At 41.9% G+C, this 23,679-nt stretch overlaps 1 protein-coding gene across 1 annotated transcript in view; it reads right to left on the minus strand.

The window, feature by feature from the left end:
* The window catches only part of LOC144509884 (alpha-N-acetylgalactosaminidase), a 209,548-nt gene that overhangs the window by 84,865 nt on the left and 101,004 nt on the right, over positions 1-23,679 (minus strand). The window contains exons 7-10 of the mRNA XM_078238828.1: positions 20,161-20,217; positions 15,356-15,486; positions 12,726-12,780; positions 9,009-9,101 (exon numbers count right to left, since the gene is read on the minus strand). Coding sequence (XP_078094954.1) covers positions 9,009-9,101; positions 12,726-12,780; positions 15,356-15,486; positions 20,161-20,217 — 336 coding nt within the window. The remainder of the gene's footprint in view (positions 1-9,008; positions 9,102-12,725; positions 12,781-15,355; positions 15,487-20,160; positions 20,218-23,679) is intronic.

Consider the following 23,679-nt stretch of genomic DNA (forward strand, 5'->3'; position numbering starts at 1 on the left):
ACAAAACACGGGACACGTTGGACAGAGTACCCTTCATCGTCCAGTACTTCCCCGGAGCGGAAAAGCTACAGCATCTCCTCCGGAGCCTTCAACATGTCATTGATGAAGACGAACATCTTGCCAAGGCCATCCCCACACCCCCACTTCTTGCCTTCAAACAACCGCACAACCTCAAACAGACCATTGTTCGCAGCAAACTACCCAGCCTTCAGGAGAACAGTGACCATGACACCACACAACCCTGCCACAGCAACCTCTGCAAGACGTGCCGGATCATCGACACAGATGCCATCATCTCACGTGAGAACACCATCCACCAGGTACACGGTACGTACTCTTGCAACTCGGCCAACGTTGTCTACCTGATACGCTGCAGGAAAGGATGTCCCGAGGCATGGTACATTGGGGGAAACCATGCAGACGCTGCGACAACGGATGAATGAACACCGCTTGACAATCACCAGGCAAGACTGTTCTCTTCCTGTTGGGGAGCACTTCAGCGGTCACGGGCATTTGGCCTCTGATATTCGGGTAAGCGTTCTCCAAGGCGGCCTTCACGACACACGACGGCGCAGAGTCGCTGAGCAGAAACTGATAGCCAAGTTCCGCACACATGAGTTTGGCCTCAACCGGGATATTGGGTTCATGTCATACTATCTGTAACCCCCACAGCTTGCCTGGACTTGCAGAATCTCACTGGCTGTTCTGTCTGGAGACAATACACATCTCTTCAACCTGTCTTAATGCTCTCTCTAATCACATTGTTTGTACCTTTTAAGACATGATTAGTTGTAAGGATTCGCATTCCAACCATTATTCTGTAAATTGAGTTTGTGTCTTTATATGCCCTGTTTGTGAACAGAATTCCCACTCACCTGAAGAAGGAGCTTAAGGCTCCGAAAGCTTGTGGCTTTTGCTACCAAATAAACCTGTTGGACTTTAACCTGGTGTTGTTAAACTTCTTACATTGGGGAGGTGCTAGACGACTAGAAAACAGCTCTGCTATTTAAGAAGGGTGTAGAGATAAACCAGGAAACTACAGACCAGTGAGTCTCACATCAGTGGTAACTATTGGAGAAACATCTGAAGAAGAGCATCTATCTCCATTTGGAGAGGCAAAGCTTGATCGAGGGTAGTCATGGCTTCATCAGAGGGAGGTCATGCCTAACAAATTTGTTTGAATATTTTGAGGTGGTGACCAGGTGTGTAGATGAGGGTAGTGCAGTTGATATGTGGATTTCAGCAAAGCCTATGACAAGGTTTCACATGGGAGACTTGTAAAGAAGGTAAATGCACATGGGATACTGGGTAATTTGATTAAGTGGATTCAAAATTGGCTCAGTTGTAGGAGATAGAGGGTTATGTCAGAAGGCTGCTTTAGTGACTGGAAGCTAGTGTCCAGTGGTGTACCACAGGATCTGTGTTGGGTCCCCTATTATTCGTCATTTCTATAACGACATAGATGATTATGTGGGGGGGTAGGATTAGTAAGTTTGCGGATGATACAAAGATTGGCCGAGTGGTTAACAACGAGGCTGAGTGTCTTGGGCTACATGAAGATATAAATGGAATGGTCAAATGGGCAGATAAGTGGCAGATGATAAGTGTAAGGTGATACACTTGGGAAGGAGTAATTTGACAAGGAGGTATTCAATGAATGGCATGACACTAGGAAGTTCTGTGGAACAAAGGGACATAGAACAGTACAGCACAGAACAGGCCCTTCGGCCCACGGTGTTGTGCCGAGCTTTATCTGAAACCAAGATCAAGCTATCCCACTCCCTATCATCCTGGTGTGCTCCATGTGCCCATCCAATAACCGCTTAAATGTTCCTAAAGTGTCTGACTCCACTATCACTGCAGGCAGTCCATTCCACACCCCAACCACTCTCTGCGTAAAGAACCTACCTCTGATATCCTTCCTATATCTCCCACCACGAACCGTATAGTTATGCCCCCTTGTAATAGCTCCATCCACCCGAGGAAATAGTCTTTCAACGTTCACTCTATCTATCCCCTTCATCATTTTATAAACCTCTATTAAGTCTCCCCTCAGCCTCCTCCGCTCCAGAGAGAACAGCCCTAGCTCCCTCAACCTTTCCTCATAAGACCTACCCTCCAAACCAGGCAGCATCCTGGTAAATCTCCTCTGCACTCTTTCCAGCGCTTCCACATCCTTCTTATAGTGAGGTGACCAGAACTGCACACAATATTCCAAATGTGGTCTCACCAAGGTCCTGTACAGTTGCAGCATAACCCCACGGCTCTTCAACTCCAACCCCCTGTTAATAAAAGCTAACACACTATAGGCCTTCTTCACAGCTCTATCCACTTAAGTGGCAACCTTTAGAGATCTGTGGATATGGACCCCAAGATCTCTCTGTTCCTCCACAGTCTTCAGAACCCTATCTTTGACCCTGTAATCCACATTTAAATTAGTCCTACCAAAATGAATCACCTCACATTTATCAGGGTTAAACTCCATTTGCCATTTTTCAGCCCAGCTTTGCATCCTATCTATGTCTCTTTGCAGCCTACAACAGCCCTCCACCTCATCCACTACTCCACCAATCTTGGTGTCATCAGCAAATTTACTGATCCACCCTTCAGCCCCCTCCTCTAAGTCATTAATAAAAATCACAAAGAGCAGAGGACCAAGCACTGATCCCTGCGGCACTCCGCTAGCAACCTGCCTCCAATCCGAAAATTTTCCATCCACCACCACCCTCTGTCTTCGATCAGACAGCCAGTTACCTATCCAATCGGCCAACTTTCCCTCTATCCCACACCTCCTCACTTTCATCATAAGCCGACCATGGAGGACCTTATCAAACGCCTTACTAAAATCCATGTATATGACATCAACTGCCCTACCTTCATCAACACACTTAGTTACCTCCTCAAAAAATTCTATCAAATTTGTGAGGCACGACTTGCCCTTCACGAATCCGTGCTGACTATCCCGGATTAATCCGCATCTTTCTAAATGGTCGTAAATCCCATCTCTAAGGACCTTTTCCATCAATTTACCAACCACCGAAGTAAGACTAACCGGCCTATAATTACCAGGGTCATTTCTATTCCCTTTCTTAAACAGAGGAACCACATTCGCCACTCTCCAGTCCTCTGGCACCACCCCCGTGGACAGTGAAGACGCAAAGATCAATGCCAAAGGCTCTGCTACCTGATCCCTTGCCTCCCAAAGAATCCTAGGATATATTTCATCAGGCCCAGGGGACTTATCAACTTGCAGTTTATTCAAAATTGCTAGTACATCTTCCCTCCGAACATCTATTTCCTCCAGCCTATTAACCTGTAACACCTTCTCTTCCTCAAAAACATGGCCCCTCTCCTTGGTGAACACTGAAGAAAAGTATTCATTCATCACCTCGCCTATCTTTACTGACTCCATACACAAGTTCCCACTACTGTCCTTGACCGGCCCTAACCTCACCCTGGTCATTCTTTTATTCCTTGGCTCTTTGTCCATAGATCTCTGAAGACAAACAGAATGTTAGTAGGGTGATGAAAAAGGCAAATGGGACACTTGCCTTTATCAATCGAGGCATAGATTACAAATGCAGGGAAGTCATGTTGGAATTGTATATAAAACATTGGTGAGGCCACAGCTAGAGTGCTGTGTGCAGTTCTGGTCGCCACATTATAGAAAGGATGAGATTGCACTGGAGGGGGTTCAGAGGAGATTCACCAGGATCCTGCCTGGGATGGGACATTTAAGTTATGAAGAGAGGTTGGATAGGCTTGGGTTGTTTTTGTTAGAGCAGAGAAGACGGAGGACTGACCTGATTGAGGTGTACAAGATTATGAGGGGCATGGACAGAGTGGATAAGGAGCAATTGTTCCTGAGTCGAAGGGTCAGTCAAGAGGGGACATACATTCAAAGTGTGGGGCAATAGGTATGTGAGGAAAATTTTTTTTACTCAGAGGGTGGTGACAGGGTCTGCAATGCGCTGCCTGGGAGGATGTTGGAGGCAATTTGCCTCACATTCTTTAAAAAGTGCCTGGATCATAGAATCCATTGAATCATAGAATCCCTACAGTACAGGAGGAGGCCATTCAGTCCATCAAGTCTGTACCGACCACAATTCCACCCAGGCCCTATTTCTTTTTGAGCATCTGGCACGTCATAACATTCAAGGCTATGGGCCAAGTATTGGTAAATGGGATTAAGTGGGAGTTCAGGTGTTTCTCGCGTGCCGGTGCAGACTCAATGGGCCGAAGGGCCTCTTCTGCGTTGTATGATTCTATGAATGATGATCTAGTGTTCGCACACCATGTAAGCATTAATCCGGTGTAAATGCCTTCTGCTCATAAAAGCCATGGAGATGATATGAAACGCCCTGATGACCACATAGGTGTCATCTACAATGCTTTGTACATCAAGGAACCCTGCCTTCTGATGAAAGCTATGCAATCCTGTTAGATAATGCCTCCTCCCCATAGGAAAAGTGAAAAACAAGTATTTGTTATTTCCCAAAATATGTGCACTGCAGACTGCCTGAAATGACATGCACCTCATACGATAGCTTGTGGTGCAAGAAAGCTTTGCTCTTCTGCCAGACGAGGTATCCCTGATCCAGATGTTGTTTGGAGATTGGGCCTCAGATGACACAACTCTGAGGCAAATTCTTGCAAAGCAAAGGTGGGGAATATAAGACTCCAATTCAGGTGCAGGCCCCTCGGTGGTGACTGGAATGGCCAAAGCATCTTAAGAAGTCATTGCATTCAATAATGTCATCTCTTCGTAAAAGTGTTAAGCCACAGCATACGTAAATCAAAACTAATGAAGAAAACTAGATGCACAGAAAGCCAAATAGTCTAGAGCCAAAATGTAATGAAAGGTACACAACATAACAAAAACATGTTTTCTTAAAAATACTTATTTGCTCCTTTTGAGTGACCCTTCAAGTTCCCAAACAATCCAATTTGTAACATGTGCAATGGATGGAGCCTCACCAAAGCAATAAAATCCAGGCCCTGTCTAGCAAAACAGGAGTCGAAATATTCTAACGAGGTTGCTCATCTTGCTAGCTCAGCCTTGTATGAAATGCAGTATTTGATGCATTTGCACTGACTATAAGGGGTTGGATTTAGACAGATGCAGCTCCCCTTCACTCGCCCCTTGCTGCTGCCAAGCTGACTGCCAGCGTAAATAAGGTAGTGTTTTATTTGTTGTGAATATTGAAAAGACTGAATAAAGAGAGCTGGCTGGGCCACTGGTCCTCTATTGAAAGTGATTTAATACAGTATGTTATCTGACACATGGGGACAAAACTGTTTAAACAATATTTGGAGCCCTGCTAATTGGATCATACAGTTTCCTTTTGGCCTTTTCTTTCCTATCAAGTTTGCCCTTTATCTATATACTGTGTTCCACCTGGTAGAGATAGTGCCAGGCTGCTACAATGCAGTCCTAAAGAGATAGGCTTCGCTGTCGACCGCCTGAGCTTCACCAGATGTCCTCTTATACTGGCACAGACAGATCGGTCATGCTCAGCAGCTGCGTGATGAGCATCCCCTTGCTCTCCTGGCAGAAGGCAAGGGCTTTTGTGCTGCTCTGTTCAAACCCTGGCCTTTTGCTCTCCCTTTCAGGTTCCTTTTTTAATGTCCATTTGTCATTCATGCAGTATTAGGGGGCCCGCACGAGTTTAACGAGCAGATGGCCACATTTGGGTAGCCTGTAAAAACTTTGAACAAAGGAGTCCTTAATTGTATGACCTTTATACTATTAGTCTGACAAAGGCAAAGCCCTTCTCCATGGTAACAGATTTATTCCTGTGCTTTTGTCACATTGCTGTTAGTTACTCATGTAGCAGTGTTTCAGATAGCAGGCTACACTAGTTAAAGAAACTGAAGGCTGATAAAAAGGCACTTTATCAAGATTGTGGAAGGGTTTTGGTCAGCAGTCATTCCAATTTATGGCAATTGCACATTAACTATTCAGTAGATATTAATTCTCTCATTTTCTTTGTGGGCACAACACATAACTGCACTGTATAGACTAGGATAGTCTAAATGTTTGATTCTTGATCTGTGGTGAGTTAGTTATTTGAGCCAGGAGGGTGGTGGAGGATGGGAAGTAGCCTCAGACCCTATGGTCTAGACTGGAGAGAGGAACATCAGCCTGGGAGCCGCCTCCTGATTACAATTCAATGACTCCTGTTGAAAGCTTGGATGCACACAGATCAGCTGTGGGAAGTCTCAGGCTCATCTGTGAGGCTCGATTGGAATGGAAAAGCTTGCTAACTCAGTAGTCAGGACTGGACTTTACAATGGATTTCGGGATCCCACCACCGAGACCAAATGGGGATTCTGAATCTGGATTTGCTGGCAGCAAGTCCAAAGCTGCAATCTTCCTGGAATGGCCTCCTAATTGGCTGCCTCTGTATGTACTGCCTTGTTAGGAACAGCTGTCGAGTTCTCTATGATATAGACTCTTCAAAAGGGTTGGTGCCAAAGCAGAAGTAAAATTAGGACGGTCGAAACTGTTAGGCTCTTCGGAGTGGAGGGGAAATCCGCTTGGAGGAATCGTTGTTGAGGCAATGTGAGGAGGCTTTCCTATCACGGTCCCGTCATTGGGGCGCCAATGGAATGAGTTGTAAGTTCCATAAGTTGTTAGGGACTCAGGCAGCAGCAAAATGCCAGGCTGGCCACCTTCGTGGAGTGGGAAGCTGATCCTATTCCCAGCACTTCCCTGGAAAGTTCCCCAGTCATGATGTGGAGATGCCGGCGTTGGACTGGGGTAAGCACAGTAAGAAGTCTCACAACACCAGGTTAAAGTCCAACAGGTTTATTTGCTACCAAATAAACCTGTTGGACTTTAACCTGGTGTTGTGAGACTTCTTACTGAAGTTCCCCAGTGGCAGGAATAGATCCCAACACATTGCCCCTGCCCCCGCCCCCTCCCACTCTCCCCACTTTTCCCAGCCTTCCCCGCATCAAAGCTCGTCACCCAAGGCTAAATCTAGTCCTCTCTGTCTAGAATCATATGTAAAGAATGGCCAATTGGGTCAAGTACACAATCAATTTGTGTCCAATGTGTTCACCACAATTCAGTAATCACCATCTTCAGAGGGGAGAAAAAGGAAAAACAAAAGGATATATAATTTGTCCCTGGTGAATCTGACCATAACTCACTCACCACTTTTTTGCCAATGAGAGGTATTGTGATGACACTGTCTCTTTAAAAAATGCATTTATATCATGTTTCTTGTTAGAAGTATGTTTAAAATTCAGCTATGTTTTACACCAACTTGACTGGGCACCAAGCAGCTCACATGCTGGGAATGCAGGCTAATGATTGACTTTAGCTAGGGATGTGTTTGTTTTAATCTGAGTTAATGCATTTTTGTTGATTTGATTTTTCCCCTGGGGCTTCAGAGTGGGGCATTCATTAGGCTGATTGACAGATTGTGTGGTTGGGGGAAGAAGCTAGGCTTACAGGGAAAAGCTGCTGGGTTCTGAAAAAAGCAAGAGGCACCTCTCTCTCTGGAGGCTGCTGTTTAGCACCTGCTAGGAGAAATGGGTCTCTCCCTCTGTCTTTCTCTCAGAGGTGTTCTGGAGGCTTGAGGACTGGCAGCCCAAGTACAAGCACATAAGCCTGTGTGGTGTTAACTGATTTTGAAGAGGCGTTTAAGTCTAAGAGGAATGTTGCTGAATTGGAACTAATAGAGATAGGATAGCAGTTGTGTAGAACTGTATAAGTCATGTTTAAGTATTTCAATTGGTGAAAGTTAAGCTAATTAATTCATTATAGTTAAACTGTATTGTTAAATAAAGTTTGTTTTGAAAAAAAACTTCCTAGTGTGTCAATAGAATCACACCTAAAGAGAAACACCTTATCCCCACACTAATGCCAACACAGAAAAACTGTTGGGGTTTAGTCGGGCTTCATAACATACATTGGGTTTCTGATCCGTACCCTAACTTTATTGTGACTTCATTAGGTGAAATAAAATCCCAACCACATAATCCTGCACAAAGTACCTCTAATATATGCTGGTAAGTTATTTCCTGGTAAGTAGAGACACTTCTTGATACAATGAGTCATACAGATCAAGATGTCACACATTATATCCTTGATCTGTACTTTGTTAGCTGATCACAGATAAAGGAACATTAATTTAAATATAAACTACCATGGGCTGGATTTTACAGGAGTCAGTCAGCCTCTGATGCACCTAGAAGAAGCCCGCCCCATAGACATAACACACTACCAGCAAGCGAAACTAACTCACTGAGACCGCCACCGCTCAGTGGTTAGGAAATCCCACCACAAGAGCTGCTGGCCAATCAGATCTATTGACAACTCTAGCAGTTCCAGGAGCACCACAGCTCAGTAGTGGGCACTGCAGAGAACAGCAGGAAAGGAGCAGCGGGAAGATAAATGGTCACTGCCAGAGACAGCTAAGTCCTTGGCCTTTAGGGTGGGAAGGGATCAGAGAGCTGAAGGGGGCAGGGATGGGTAGACTTTTGAGGGCAGGTCATGAAGTATGAGGGAGAGAGCTCACAGGACACCCCCCAAATTGTGTGCCTCCCCCTCTGCCTTTTTTGAATTTGGCCTCAACCTCCCCCTGCTGCACATGCCAGCCTCTTTAAGCCACGTGCAGCCTAATATCTTGATTAATTGGCTTGGTAACAAGCCCAATTGACCTTTAACTATTTCTTTTAAAATGACAAGACAGCTCAGAAGTGAGCAGTTGTGCACCCCTCGAATTTATGTGACTCCTTCTCCCCCACCCTGCTGAAAACAGGAAAAAGCAGGGAGCAATAAAATCCAGCCCCGTGTTTCCTGTGTAAAAGGGCAGCTGAAGAGGAAGAGGTGGCTCCGAATCAGTAAGGTAAGGGGAGATGGGGTAGTCTGCAGAAAGATTATAAGCTCTGCTTTATATCCCAAGCCCCTCCACCACAGGCATGAGGGGAATTTAAACAGGGTTGTGGCTCAGTATCCTGTATCTGCTCAGTCTAATGTTTGTAAATCTACTCACATTCTTGACACCTTCCAGATAAAGTTTCTTGGCAGAGTATGGACAGCACTTTTCCATAGCACAATCCAAGCATCGGTCAGCAGCACCTTCAGGCTGGATAGAAAAAGGAAAATTGTTAGTCCTTTTAGTTATCATTGTCTTTACCTATACAAAGACTTGACAACATAGTACTAGACAACATTTAGTTAAGCCATATCAACTAGAAAATACATAGCTGTGCTCAAGTGGTTGATCTTGGATCGAATAGCAAATTGCTTCAGTGCCACCAAGCATGGGTAAGGAAGAAATAAGCCAGGATTGCTGCTCTGAGAACAGCATTGGGATTTTCGGTGATGCCTTTTTGGCAAATAGCCTATCAATATACACTGTCATGGCATACATGCAAAGAAAAGTCAATTGCCTTGATAGCTGGTACAACTGGAACTGGATGCCTAAAAATAGTCATTAGCCTAAAAATTCACTATCCAACTTCATTGGTGAGTAAACTGACAGAGACAGTAGAAAGGATATTATATTGGCACCGATGGTTTATGGTTAGTACTTTTTGCCTACATCAAGCCATCAACAGTTATATTGCCCTAACTATAACTTTTATCACTTTTCTGTAAGTGACTGCTGAATAAATATGTGTACATTCACTTAATATGTTTTCTTTTTGCTCAGCGATCTTCTCTCCCCTTCTCTTTCAGATATTGACCAATTGCTGGAGTACAATTCCACAGTCACAGGTTGTGCATTTGGTAGCTTGCCTAAGTAGCTATTATTCATTGTTGAAATTTCACTGTTTGTTGGCAGGCTGTTCTCAACTGTGCTTACATCACTGCTAAGCCTGATCATGATTTCACTCTATGTTCACAGATATGCACTTCAAGCAGGGGCAAATAGATAGGGAAATCTTCCCCAGACCAGGGATCAAGTGACTTTGCAAATATGAGAAATTAAACCAGGGACGACTTAGTCTTCATAGCTCAGTTATGTGCGGGGCAGCACTGAGGCACCAGAACTAGAGGGCACAGCCTCAAAATAAAAGGGGGTCAGTTTAGGACAGAGTTGAGGAGGAACTTCTTCTCTCAGAGGGTGGTGAACCTCTGGAATTCTCTGCCCACTGAAGTGGTGGAGGCTACCTCCGTTGAATATGTTTAAGTCACGGATAGATGGATTTCTGATAGGTAGGGGAATTAAGGGTTATGGGGAGCAGGCGCGTAAGTGGAACTGATTCACTTCAGATCAGCCATGATCTTATTGAATGGCGGGGCAGGCTCGAGGGGCTAGATGGCCTACTCCTGCTCCTATTTCTTATGTTCTTATGGTTAGCACTGCTGCCTCACAGCACCAGGGACTCTGAACAAAGAACAGTACAGCACAGGAAACAGGCCCTTCGGCCCTCCAAGCCTGTGCCACTCCTTGGTCCAACTAGACCAATCGTTTGTATCCCTCCATTCCCAGGCTGCTCGTGTGACTATCCAGGTATGTCTTAAACGATGTCAGCGTGCCTGCCTCCACCACCCTACTTGGCAGCGCATTCCAGGCCCCCACCACCCTCTGTGTAAAAAACATCCCTCTAATATCTGAGTTATACTTCACCCCTCTCACCTTGAGCCCGTGACCCCTCGTGAACGTCACTTCTGATCTGGGAAAAAGCTTCCCACCGTTCACCCTATCTATCCCCTTCATAATCTTGTACACCTCTATTAGATCTCCCCTCATTCTCCGTCTTTCCAGGGAGAACAACCCCAGTTTACCCAATCTCTCCTCATAGCTAAGACCCTCCATACCAGGCAACATCCTGGTAAACCTTCTCTGCACTCTCTCTAATGCCTCCACGTCCTTCTGGTAGTGCGGCAACCAGAACTGGACGCAGTACTCCAAATGTGGCCTAACCAGCGTTCTATACAGCTGCATCATCAGACTCCAGCTTTTATACTCTATACCCCGTCCTATAAAGGCAAGCATACCATATGCCTTCTTCACCACCTTCTCCACCTGTGTTGCCACCTTCAAGGATTTGTGGACTTGCACACCTAGGTCCCTCTGTGTTTCTATACTCCTGATGACTCTGCCATTTATTGTATAACTCCTCCCTACATTATTTCTTCCAAAATGCATCACTTCGCATTTATCCGGATTAAACTCCATCTGCCACCTCTCCGCCCAATTTTCCAGCCTATCTATATCCTGCTGTATTGCCCGACAATGTTCTTCGCTATCCGCAAGTCCAGCCATCTTCGTGTCATCCGCAAACTTGCTGATTACACCAGTTACACCTTCTTCCAAATCATTTATATATATCTGGTTCAATTCCAGCCTTGGGTGACTGTCTGCGCGGAGTTTGCATGTTCTCTATGTCTGCGTGGGTTTCCTCCTGATGCTCTGGTTTTCTCCCACACTCCAAAGATATGCGGGTTAGGTGGATTGACCATGTTAAAATTGCCCCTTAGTGTCAGGGGGATTAACAGGGTAAATACATGGGATTACGGAGATAGGGCCTGGGTGAGATTGTGGTCAGTGCAGGCTCGATGGTCTGAATGGCCTTCTTTTCACTGTAGGGATTCTATGATAAACTCTCTGGGCCTTATGTTTTTAGGTAAATGAAATAGGACAACTGGAATGGACTGTTTAACAGATTACTAATCTTTATCTGACTTTCTATTCTTTGAGAAATAATGTATCAAGGCTATTCAGATATTGCTCCGAACATGAACTGTGTAAAACTTTTTTTAAAATGAGAAGGTCCATCAAGTTTGGTGTCACGAAGTGGTGGAATTGCAATCACAGCAAGAAAATAGAAAAAACAGTTAGAGGATTGAGGGGTGCCTTCTCTGGATTTTGGCCAGGCCTCATTACTTCAGCTAAGTTGCACTTTGTGCATTCCATTTTGTGTTCCCATTTACAACCTGGCTCCAGATGAAGAGAGGACTGAAGCTTGTTAACAAGGATCAAGAGGGGATATTGAGTTCAAAATACCAGTGAAGTATACAGAACTACTCGGTTGTATCTATTAATATAAATCGTTGTTCTATTCAACTCTATTTTCCTCCCTTCAAAATTATGAACTATGATTGGATAAAGTAACATGTATACTAGTAGCTTTCTGATACTTTACCTACGTGGCCCTTCTGCATGTGTGACGCTAAACAATGTATTTACAGTTCAATCAACTGTGAGGGAGGAATCATTACAACCAACCCTATCCCCTTTTAAACTATCATTCCCATACATATACTTTCCAAAGATCACTCCATAATGATCAGGACCAGGAACCTTGACTGAGGCACAAATTCTACACAGTGCATGTTAAAAGCAGTCTTCGAGAAATCTTAAAAATGCTGATTCTCAACTCAACTCAGATTATCCAGTGAGTAACTGAGCTCATGGCCAATAAATCCACAGTTCAATCTCAGGCCTAATTGCCCTAATGATTCCTGTGAAATCAGCCACATCTGCACATACCAAGAAATAACTTGAGAGCCTCTTGTCTGTATTACTTCATTTCATGCTAGGAGATATATTTAACAACATAATACTTTTATTAATAGCAGGAATATTTGAGAGAGAGGAAGATACAGAATTATGGGGAGAAAACAGGGCAAAAGAGTTGACAAACATAATAAGCCAAATAGCTTCTTTCCATGCTGCAAACTTTCATGATTTTTCTATGGGACTTTTGGTCTAGAAATTGTGGGTTAGCTTGGTTATAATTTTTTTTAAAAAACTAACCTTGTTGTCTTTGGTAAAGTGTGAGAGAGATCCAAATGATGAAATCTTGATGCACCTTAAAAGGAAAATGAGATGTCTGATCAACTGGCTTCTAACTGCACCAATGCAACATTTTGTTTTTCATGCCAGCCATGCTTGTGGCCTAGGTGGGAATATAGTAGCATGGTGATTATGTCACGACTAATGATCCAGATGTCTGAACTGATAATCTAAATAAACAAATTAAAATCTCAATGTGGCAGTATCAGTAAAGTGACAATGAAGCTGTCGGACTGGTTTAAAAACCCAATTTATTCACTGATGCCCTTGGAGAAAAACTGCCACCCTTATACCCAGTCTGGTCTACACATGACCCCAGTCCCACATCAATGTGGTTGACCATTAAGTGACCTTTGAAGTGGCTTAGAAAACTAATCTGTTGTTTATAAAAATTAATTGCTCAGGAAAGGTCACCACCATCTGCTAATGGCAACTATGGATAGGCAATAAATGCTAGACTTTCTGGTGACCCTCACATCCCAAGAATAAATAATCTTGTGCCAATCTGTGACAAACTATGGACAACTCTAGACTGAACACTGACATGTATTAAGAATTGCAACAGGAACTACTGTCACAGATAATTAAGCAACTGTCCTGTTTTCCTCTCCATGACCCAGTTGCTGTTGGGCATTTACCTTGACTGAGATCAGCGCAAATAGCACAGATTGGGGCTCTTTATAGCTGATATGTAAAGAGCCACTGGGAACTGATAGCAAATTGTACCTAATTTCAGAGGCAGGTCTAGAATGTGTACACTCCCTAAAGATTAAGCAATACCTAAATAAAGGAAAAGTAGTTTGCTTTTACTAGTCTAATCTTCCCCTTTAATCTCCTATCCCAATTGCTGCCATAACCACTTTTCCTTTAGGCCAGTTACACAAGGCTGCCAAATTAACAATGGTTTAGTGCAGAATTACACCTCAGTTTCTTCTTCTCTTGCTGCTCAACTACAAGGCAACTAGCTAGACCTTCTAACAAGGACAGGGGAGTTCAAATATCAGTAGAAAAGGATTCACAAACAGGAGGCAGCAAATCCTTCAGCACTAGAGCCAAGTGGATTGGGATTCACAACTGATAAACAACTATTTTAAGTAGTCCTCAAATGACAAAGCACCTTAAAAACACAAGTTACAACAGCTGCCATCAAATCATAACATATGTTATTGGCACAGGGGTTAGCATTCCTGTCTCACAGCGCCAGGGACCCGGGTTCGATTCCTGGCTCGGGTCACTGTCTGTGCCAAATCTGCACTTTCTCCCCATCTCTGCATGGGTTTCCTCCAGGTGCTCCGGTTTCCTCCCACAGTCTGAAAGATGTGTGGGTTAGGTGCATTTGCCATGCTAAATTCTCCCTCAGTGTACCCAAACAGGCACCAGAGTGTGACAACAAGGGGATTTTCACAGTAACTTTATTGCAGTGTTAATGTAAGCCTACAGTCCAAAGATGTGCGAGTTAGGTTGATTGGCCATGCTAAATTGTCCCTTAGTGTCCCAAGATGTGTAGGTTAGGGGGATTAGCAGGGTAAATATGTGGGGTTACGGGGATAGGGGTTGGGTGGTGGGTGGGATTGTTGTCAGTGCAGGCTCGATGGGCCAAATTACCTCCTTCTGCACTGTAGGGATTTTATGATATACTTCATAGAAATCCTACAGTACAGAAGGAGGCCATTCGGCCCATCGAGTCTGCACCGACCACAATCCTACCCAGGCCCTACCCCCATATCCTTACAGATTTACCCACTAATCCCTCTAACCTACGCATCTAAGGACACTAAGGGCAATTTTTAGCATGGCCAATCAATCTAACCCACACATCTTTGGACTGTGAGAGGAAACCGGAGCACCCGGAGGAAACCCATGCAGACACGAGGAGAATGTGCAAACTCCACACAGTGACCCAAGCTGGGAATCGAACCCAGGTCCCTGGAGCTGTGAAGCAGCAGTGCTAACCACTGTGCTACCGTGCCGCCCTACTTGTGACACCAATAAATAAACTTAAAGGGTTCTTACTTGATGGTATTAAATGAACCTAGCCAGCAGCTAGTTAAGAGACAAATTAAACATCTTCCAGAACACAAATGTAACTTTGCATTTCGAGGTAAACATCACTACTCTAATGGGTTTTGTTGCAACTTTCATGAAACCAAGTATGAGGAGTTTGTTGTTCTCACCAATGGGGAACAAAATAACAGAATAGTTTCCCTTCACACTCAATAAATTGTATGCTTTAGTTATTATCTTGGCCTGCTCCATCGTCCCCACCTGAAATAAAACATTTACCGGAATTGGTCAATGTTCATGTGTTAATTTGTACAGTGACTGTTGGCAAGCTGCTCTATCAAGCAGTGTCACAGCTCAGCTCAATTCTGTTTTCACACAAAGTTCACCTATGTGCATTTGCCAGCAGGTGTCATTTGACAGTGATCAGCATCAGAAACAATTCCTAACCCAGTGGGGCAATAAGACTGCCTTCAGCATAGATCTGAAAATGAACCTGGGACCTTCAGATAGTTTTTCTTATACCAAATAGTACAAGTGTCAAAGATATCACCTTCCATTACATGTAGGGTTTTGTAATTGTTTTTCACCTCTTTCCGAACATCAAACTGTTGATGATGTCAATGTCATGACAAGATTTTGCCAAAAGTGAGAAGGTGCTTTCCTGCTCATTTCTCCAATTCCCTCGGACAAACGAGTGAGCAAAATGATAAAAACCAACCTAGGAGAAGGAGGGAAAAGCATTCATTCTCATCTCACTGATAAAAAAACCAATGATGTTGAATTCCTCGTGGCTTTCGGATTGGCCTGTGCTAATTATATGCTATGATCAACCAAGTGGTTTGTAGGCACCAATCAGCTCAGGGTATCACATCTCACAACATAATAGAAAGCTGCCATTAGCATTGTCAGAGCAACTTAAAAACTATAATTCACCATTTAAAAGTTTAAAAATTTTCTGGGTTCTTGAAAAACAAGGGACTCAATTTATAAGCAGTAGGACCCAGGTTAACTCAATTGGGACTAATGGGATTGTTCTTTCAAAGAGCCAGCACATATGTGATAGACCAAAAGGTTTCCTTATAGCGAAGAGTCATTATTACGTGTGTAATATTGTCAATGCTGTATGATTCTATTCTATGAATTGTCCTTTTTCTAAAGTAAATGTTTGCCATGGGCAATCCTATGTGAAAATAACTCATTTCCAATTTGATTATTGGATTTGATTTTTGTCATTTTGAAAATATAGTACAAGTATGGGAAGTATGAATTTAGTCCCCATTCCCTATGACCTCAGCCTTGATTTAAAGCTTCCCTGTTGGGGACTGTGCATTTGCGCTGACTTCCTGTGGCAGCTAACAATGTGTCTACTACAATGGGGAGGAAGATAAAAAGGACAAAAGCAAAAAGCTCAAATTATCATTTCTTTAATGCAGGAAAACATCTCAAAGATGAAAAAAAATAAAGCAGCAAACAAAAAGGAGTGCACAAAAGTAGGAAAATGAGTTAGCACGATCAGGATGGAAAGAATGTGGAGTGGAAAATAAGAGGAAGTGCAGACAAAACAGTACTATACAGAAATTGGAGATACAAACAGAAAATTAATCAGAAACATTTCTCATAGCCTGGTGGGCTTTGAACTATACAGGCCAAAATATTCCCAGCCGAATTGACTTGAGTTCAGCCAATGTAACAGTAAGGTTGCTACAATTTGTGCGGATATCACATGGGCATTGAATCACACGGCTGCGAGTTCCCACTTGCTTCAATAACCTACCAACAGTTCTGTCCAGGTTTACAGATGATGATGGCCACTTGGGATATCAGGGGCTGTCAGTGGCTGGAGAACCTGCTATCGTCTGAAGTTAAAGTAAACAGATATGGGGAGAAATCTGCCTTCTCATAAGTGAATTGAAATAATAGAATTTTATCTACATTTTTATTACACCTTCACCAGTGCTAAACACTTGGATTGTATTTGAGCACAAGATGACATCCAGGCTGGAAAATATATGAATCCCTTCCCATGGGTGGATCTTGCCAGAGATAGATCCATATCTAGCATTGTATTACACAATTAAAAGGACTCATAAGAACATTTGAAAAAGGAGGAGAGTCTATCCCATTCAAACATTACACAATACAACATTAACCAGGACGGCACAGCAGCACTGTAGTTGCCAAGAACCCTGGTTCAATTTCAATTTCAGCCTTGGGTGACTTGTCTGTGTGGGTTTCCTCTGGGTGCTCCGGTTTCCTCCCACAGTCCAAAGATGTATAGGTTAGGAGGATTAGTAGGTTAAATGTGTGGGGTTATGGGGATTGGGCCTGGATGGGATGCTCTGTTGGAGAGTTGGTGCAGACTCATGGACCAAATGGCCTCCTGCAGGGATTCTATGAACCCCTCCCCTCTCCCTATCCTCACCCCACTTCCACCAATCCTACATGTTCAGTACTCTTTTTACATAAATAATTCTTGTGGGTAATGGGAGGATAGACTTTTAAATCAAAAGTATTCTCTCAATCTTTTTTTAATATTGCGTTCTGGCTGGAAACTGATGTCAGCTGTTTTTTTGGCATAATTCAAGCAAGTGGAATTGTCTTCTTTGCATGATGAGACCTTGAAGGATTAGAAAAAGAGCTATTTAAACCTAAAAATTACTGTCTGCTATATTAGTGTACAATTAATTAATATGGATGATGTTACTTTGTCTGTTCTTAATTGGAGATAATAATCCACTTGAAGCAAGTTAATACCTTGTTGAAATCGTGGCAAGTAATATAATAAAAACTTAATACACTAATGTACAGGCTTTGGAATTTTAAATAGAAATGTTCTAACATAGGTAAAAGATTTAGAAACAAATAGAAACTGAAATTAACATGAAAGAGGAAAGAAGATAATTGAAAAGGAGATACATTATACATAAACATCTTTAAGAGCTTTAAGATAATTGTGAAAGCTGTTTCTGACAAGTAACTTTATTATAAAACCAGTGATGTTTCCATGTTGGTGAACTGAATTCCCTGCAGTTGTTCAGGATGTAAGTGCTAATCAAATAATCTGAACTCATTCCATCATTTTTAATCACATTTCTAATTAATGAGCACTAATTTGTGACTAGGATTTTGTAAAATATTCAAAGAATGACCACACACACAAACAGATTTTTAAAAAATTTATTTGTTTCAAAACAAATGGGTGAAATAGCTGAAATAAAGACCCTTGCATAAACCTATATATGAAGGAACCATTCAACTATCTGATTTCAAAAAGAACACGTGTACTTAGATATTAAAGTGGAAATTATTTTTTTTAAATGGTGGAATTTCTCATCCACTTGAAGTATCAGTTTTAAGGAAAGTGAAACAATTTCTCTTTCACAACTGTTAGGTATATCTTCTTGCTTGAAGATGCCAACACTTGCTAGGGTGCAATGCCATAGACATCAAACCACCCTCCTGTATATTACCTATTCTTCATGTCACCCCAAACATTGAGTATCACTAGGTTTGAGCATGAAGACACATCACATCCAAACCTGACAGTCCTCATCAGATATCCACACACTCATACCAAGAAAGGGCTGCTGGAAATTAATCAGATATAATCTTTCTTCTTCTGAAGTAAAGGGGCTGAAGTCAACGACAGCACTCCAGTGCCATCCCAGATGAGATCATCAAGCAAACCACAAACCAGGGATTATACTGGGTACCTTCCTGGTCTGTACCATATTAACTGGGGCATTTGACTACTAAGACATCAAGACACTGCTATCTCCATGTGGTCATTTCTCTGTCACACGTGCAAGAGATGTCAATATTCTGTCTATTGCAGTGAAGATGTGGAGATGCCGGCGTTGGACTGGGGTAAACACAGGAAGAAGTCTAACAACACCAGGTTAAAGTGCAACAGGTTTGGACTGTTGGACTTTAACCTGGTGCTGTTAGAGTTCTTATTGCAGTGAAACCAGAGGCTCTTGGATAATGCTTTATTCACTCAAAGTGTAATTTCAGTAACATTTTCTTTGAAAATCGTTTTGTGGGTTAGGAAGCTCACTATTATTAAAAGAAATAAAAATGAAAAATGCTGGAAATAGTAAGCAAGTCATGGCAACATCTGTGAAGAAAGAAACAGTTAATATTTCGGGTCAATGACCAACAAACTCTGTTTCTATCTCCACAGACAGTGCCTGAGCTGCGGAGCATTTTCTGTTCTAATTTCAAATTTCCAGCAACCGTAGTATTTTGCATCGGGGTTAATTAAAAACAACATGTTGCAAACTGCAGGAATATCTTTTTAGAATAACATATGTACAGCATTCAGGATACAAAAACTTGATCAGAACTGATCCAAATTGAAACCAATTATTCCATCATCTAAAAACTGGACATCTATAGAAACATAATTCTCTATATTGTATATATGAGATTAAACTTACAGTTTTCCCTTAGTTGAGATATGCTATCGGTTAAGAGGCTATTAAAATCCTTTCATGTAATTTTGCACCAGCAATTGTTTGTTTCTCATTGTCAGCCAAACCAAGATTCAAAATGTTTTAGGTCAAGTTAGTCATTTATTTAACTATCTTCCAAAATAAAATTACATTCCTGAACATTTTTGGGGAGAAAGAACCAAAAGTTTCAAATTTATATGCCCTTAAGAATAATTAGTGGTGCAGATGCCCAATAAGTAGTTTTTAAAAGATTTTGCAATAAGTGGAACATTATGCAACTTCTAAACATAAGTTCTAAATTTGCAGAAAAATTGCCAAGATGCATTTAAAGAGGCAATTTCCACTATTTTCCCTAAAAAGGTAATTAAAATTGAAGTTGTTTATGTCCATAAAGGTTACTGTACACATGTTAGTTCTGAAAAAGATATGACCCTTACCGTGTTTGCAACCAGTCAGCTTTTTCAACTTTCAATCCTCCATAAGATGACCAGCAGCCAACATCCACTCTCTCCCAACAACTGTTTCACAAATGCTGCGCAACTTCTGGCATCATCTTCATGTCCAGTTCTGCAGACACATGAATGTCGATACAAAATTCATATCATATGGAGAAAAGTACAACGTAAAGGGGTTGGAGGGAGCAAAAGGTTAAAGATTTAGGGCGAAAGACAGAAATGTGGTTTAAAAAGCTGTTTTGCACGCTTTCAGAGAAAAAAATTGTAAAGTGTTTATTAATAAAAGTAAAATCTCTTATTCACTTTTGAGTGAAATCTTTGATTTGGAGGCTGTTAACTTGATATTTTCCTGCCCAGTTTGTAGGTGCAGCAAGCAGCTGAATTCAGCCAGCCTGACAGGTCCTTTAATGATGAAGGGGAGGGGGGATAAAACCCCAGCAAGCGGAAATAAAAACCTTTGGTGAAGAGCTGAGCTGTACTCACAGGTTCCAGATGTTGGATGTGGACCACTTCTCCTATCAGCCCCCGGCATAGCAGCTCCTACATAAATAGACCATGACATCACTTAGTTCATTTGCATCTTCCAATCAATTTCTCGCAAGCGGATGACATCACCCGCGCCAACGCCCTATCAGAGAACAGCATGCAAATCAGCCTGCGAGGGCGCGAGCCGGCCCGCCCGTGCGGCGCAGCTCGGGAAACCCCTCCACACCAATGTTGATATGTAAGTCGGCTGCTCTGCGTTTTCTTTATTCTCTTGTGCTTGTGAACACGATGGAAAATTCCATTTAAAAAAAAATAAACTGAGCAAGAGAGGGTGGGACTAGAATTCAGACATTAAACAGAAATAATCTTGTCACTCAAATGTGCACTGGGCTTCCACAGGAAATCGCCTGCGTAAACACGCGGAGAACTGAAGCACCAAAGGCAATCTTCAGGGTTTTCTGTCCGCCATTACAAAATACTTTCCCCTCCATCTGCCTCTCATTAAATCCATTTCCGTTATTTAAGACCCTTGTTAGTAGTTTTTACTTGGAAATAAAATCATAATCGCAAATAACGCATACACAAATATACAAAGCAACATCACCCGAAATTATCCACGTTATCAAAATATCTCCAAAGCCCCACTTAACACATACATCTAAAGGTACTTTCCACAGGAGGTGAGGTGGATATCCTTTGAAACCATGTATTAATCTGATGTACATATACTAAAGTAACACCAAGAAAAAGTGTATTTTGTTATTTTGATGAAGGATCTCTACCTGAAAGTTTAACTTGTCCTTTTTTGTTATTAGATTGTGACAGACCTGCACTTATTTCAGATTTACAGCATTTGCAATTTTAAAAATCTGAATATAAAGCTGCAAGTTAATTTGCAATAACAGTGACATACCAAGAGATCGCCCCGCAGTTTAGTTATTGAATTATTTTACAAGAGGTTTGTACTAAAAGACTTGTATTCATTTTGTGCTTTTCACAACCACTGGACGTTCTTACAACCAATGAAATACTTTTGAAATATAGTCACTATTGTAATATAGAAACACAATTTAAAATTAAAATTGGACTTAAAGATATTTAGGAAAAAATGTGTCTGCACTTCACCCGTCAACGGATAACAAAATCCAACCCGATTAATTTCTATAGCCCTTTATTTTGGAACTTGGTCCTTACTTATTGGCTTCTTTTGTTTTTCTTTTCTTTCAACTCATCAGACATGTACCATAGAATCCTTACAGTGCAGAAGGAAGCCCTCCGGCACGTTGAGTCTGCACCAACCCTCTGGAAGAGCATCCCACTCAGGCCTTAACCCCATGCATTTACCATGGTTAAGCCACCTAACCCACACATCTTTGGACACTAAGGGACAATTTAGAATGGCCAATCCACCTAATCTATGCATCTTTGGACTGTGGGAGGAAACCGGAGTACCCAGAGAAAACGCACACTGGCACAGGGAGAACAAACTCCACACAGTCACCCAAGGCTGGAATCAAACCTGGGTCCCTGGCACTGTGAAGCAGCAGTACTAATCACCGTGCAGCCCTACTACTGCCAGAAGATATGATGTGGAGGTATAAAGAAAAACCTGCATCTATATATATAGCATCTTTCATGACCTTAGAACTTCCCAAACTCTTTACAATTAATGAAGTACTTTTGAAGTCCTGTTGTGATGTACAGAAATGATTAGTATGGATCAAGAAGAGGAGACATATTGTAACTTTTTAACCAAAAAAGGATAACACATTACATTTAAGTAACCATTTCCAAAAGGGGTTTTTCTTAAATTCATGAGCTGTTAATAATGATATCAGTTAATTATCTCCTTTTGATTGAATTGTAACATTACTAGACAAGATCAATATAAAATACAGAATGAGACAGTACTACAGAACTCAGAGCTAGTTTAGTCTAGAATTAATGCACAATTTGACATAAATGAGTGGACGGAAAAATAGGGCTATTGCTGGCCACTAGGTTTATTGAATCTAGGCAGGTTTACATTGCGCAGTGAACTCTATCCTATGCATTGGGAGCCAGCACCACTAGCATGGGCCTTAGTGTGGTAACAGTAACTAATTAGGAGTGGCTGCAAATAATAGCAGCTTGTGACTGGACAGTTGCGATTGGTTTGGCCTGTGTTCTATGAGGCTGATGACTAATTTCCTCAGGTGATTGAATGGGTCTCAGCATAGAAAGGACCACTTGGACGACTAAACCTGAGATGATGGGATTATGTATGGGAAGAATGTCAACAGACAGACAGTTGTAGAACTGGCAGAGAGGAGAGAGCTATGTCTTATGATGTCTCCAGGCAGCCTGGTTTTGATGACAGACTGACTGGCTGTCTCAAATACTTACAGTCAAGCCTGACTAAGATTAGCTGTTCTTTGCTGGCTATTTTATTACTCAGTGCCTCTCCCTTCTCATGTTTGTCCCTAGCAAGAATCTGCTATTAATATTTGACAAATAAAAACATTACAGTAGCTGTTTGAAAACTTGATAGCATCTTTTCTAATCTTCAAACTTATATATAGATTTGAACAAAATGTGTACAGCGCATCTATTTTAGGTTTGATAAAACTACTCCTGTCTTTTAAATAAAATTAACACTCTTCGATGGTTCACTGAGTAAATGTACTACAAAACGTGGCATCTTAGCCATACGGTCCACAGAAATCCTAAGAATGATCCTTGATCTATGTTAATCATTTAACACAGAAAAACATCCGAGGAGGTTCACAGAGGCATAATCAATAAAGCACACAAAGTTAAGTAAAGTGAGATGAGGTGCGGTGGATCAAAGAGGTGGGTTTTAAGGAGGATCTTAAAGGAGGGAGGGTGTTGCGGAATTGCAGGAAGTAGTTTAGGGAGATGAAATTAGCAGTTAAGTTAATTGATGTCAGTGAGGTTATGATTGAGTGCAGTATCTTCAAGATGGGTTGATAATGCAGTGCCTATTTATAATGAGGGAGTACCATCTAGTCAGAGATGCTGCCTTTCAGATGAATTGTTAAAACAAACTCCATCTGCCTGCAGGTGAATGCAAAAGATCTCGTGAACAGCAAGGATTTCTTCCAACATCTTGACCTACATTCTACTCAACATGATATCAACACAATCACAAAAACAGATTATCTGGCTATTAATCTCATTTGCAATTGTAGGATCTTGCTGTACATAATTGGCTATCATATCTGTATATATGTCACCAGTAACTGCACATCAAAAAGAATCCATTTTATTTTTAAAAAATTTAGGACATCCTGAGGATTAGATAAAGAACTACATAAAAGCTAGTTTGTGTATCATAAGCATTTTTTTAAAATGCTGGTTTGATAACTTCACAGCAAATGTCTTGTACAATACAATTATGTATGGTCACAAGATGATCAAGCATCCATATACAAAACACTTGGGTAAAAGTTTACATTAAAAACGTGTAGCTCTGCATCTTTGTACAATATATATGCTGTGTTTTAGATTCCTTTT

This window comes from Mustelus asterias, chromosome 22 (genome assembly GCF_964213995.1).
Source record: "Mustelus asterias chromosome 22, sMusAst1.hap1.1, whole genome shotgun sequence".
NCBI lineage: Eukaryota > Metazoa > Chordata > Chondrichthyes > Carcharhiniformes > Triakidae > Mustelus > Mustelus asterias.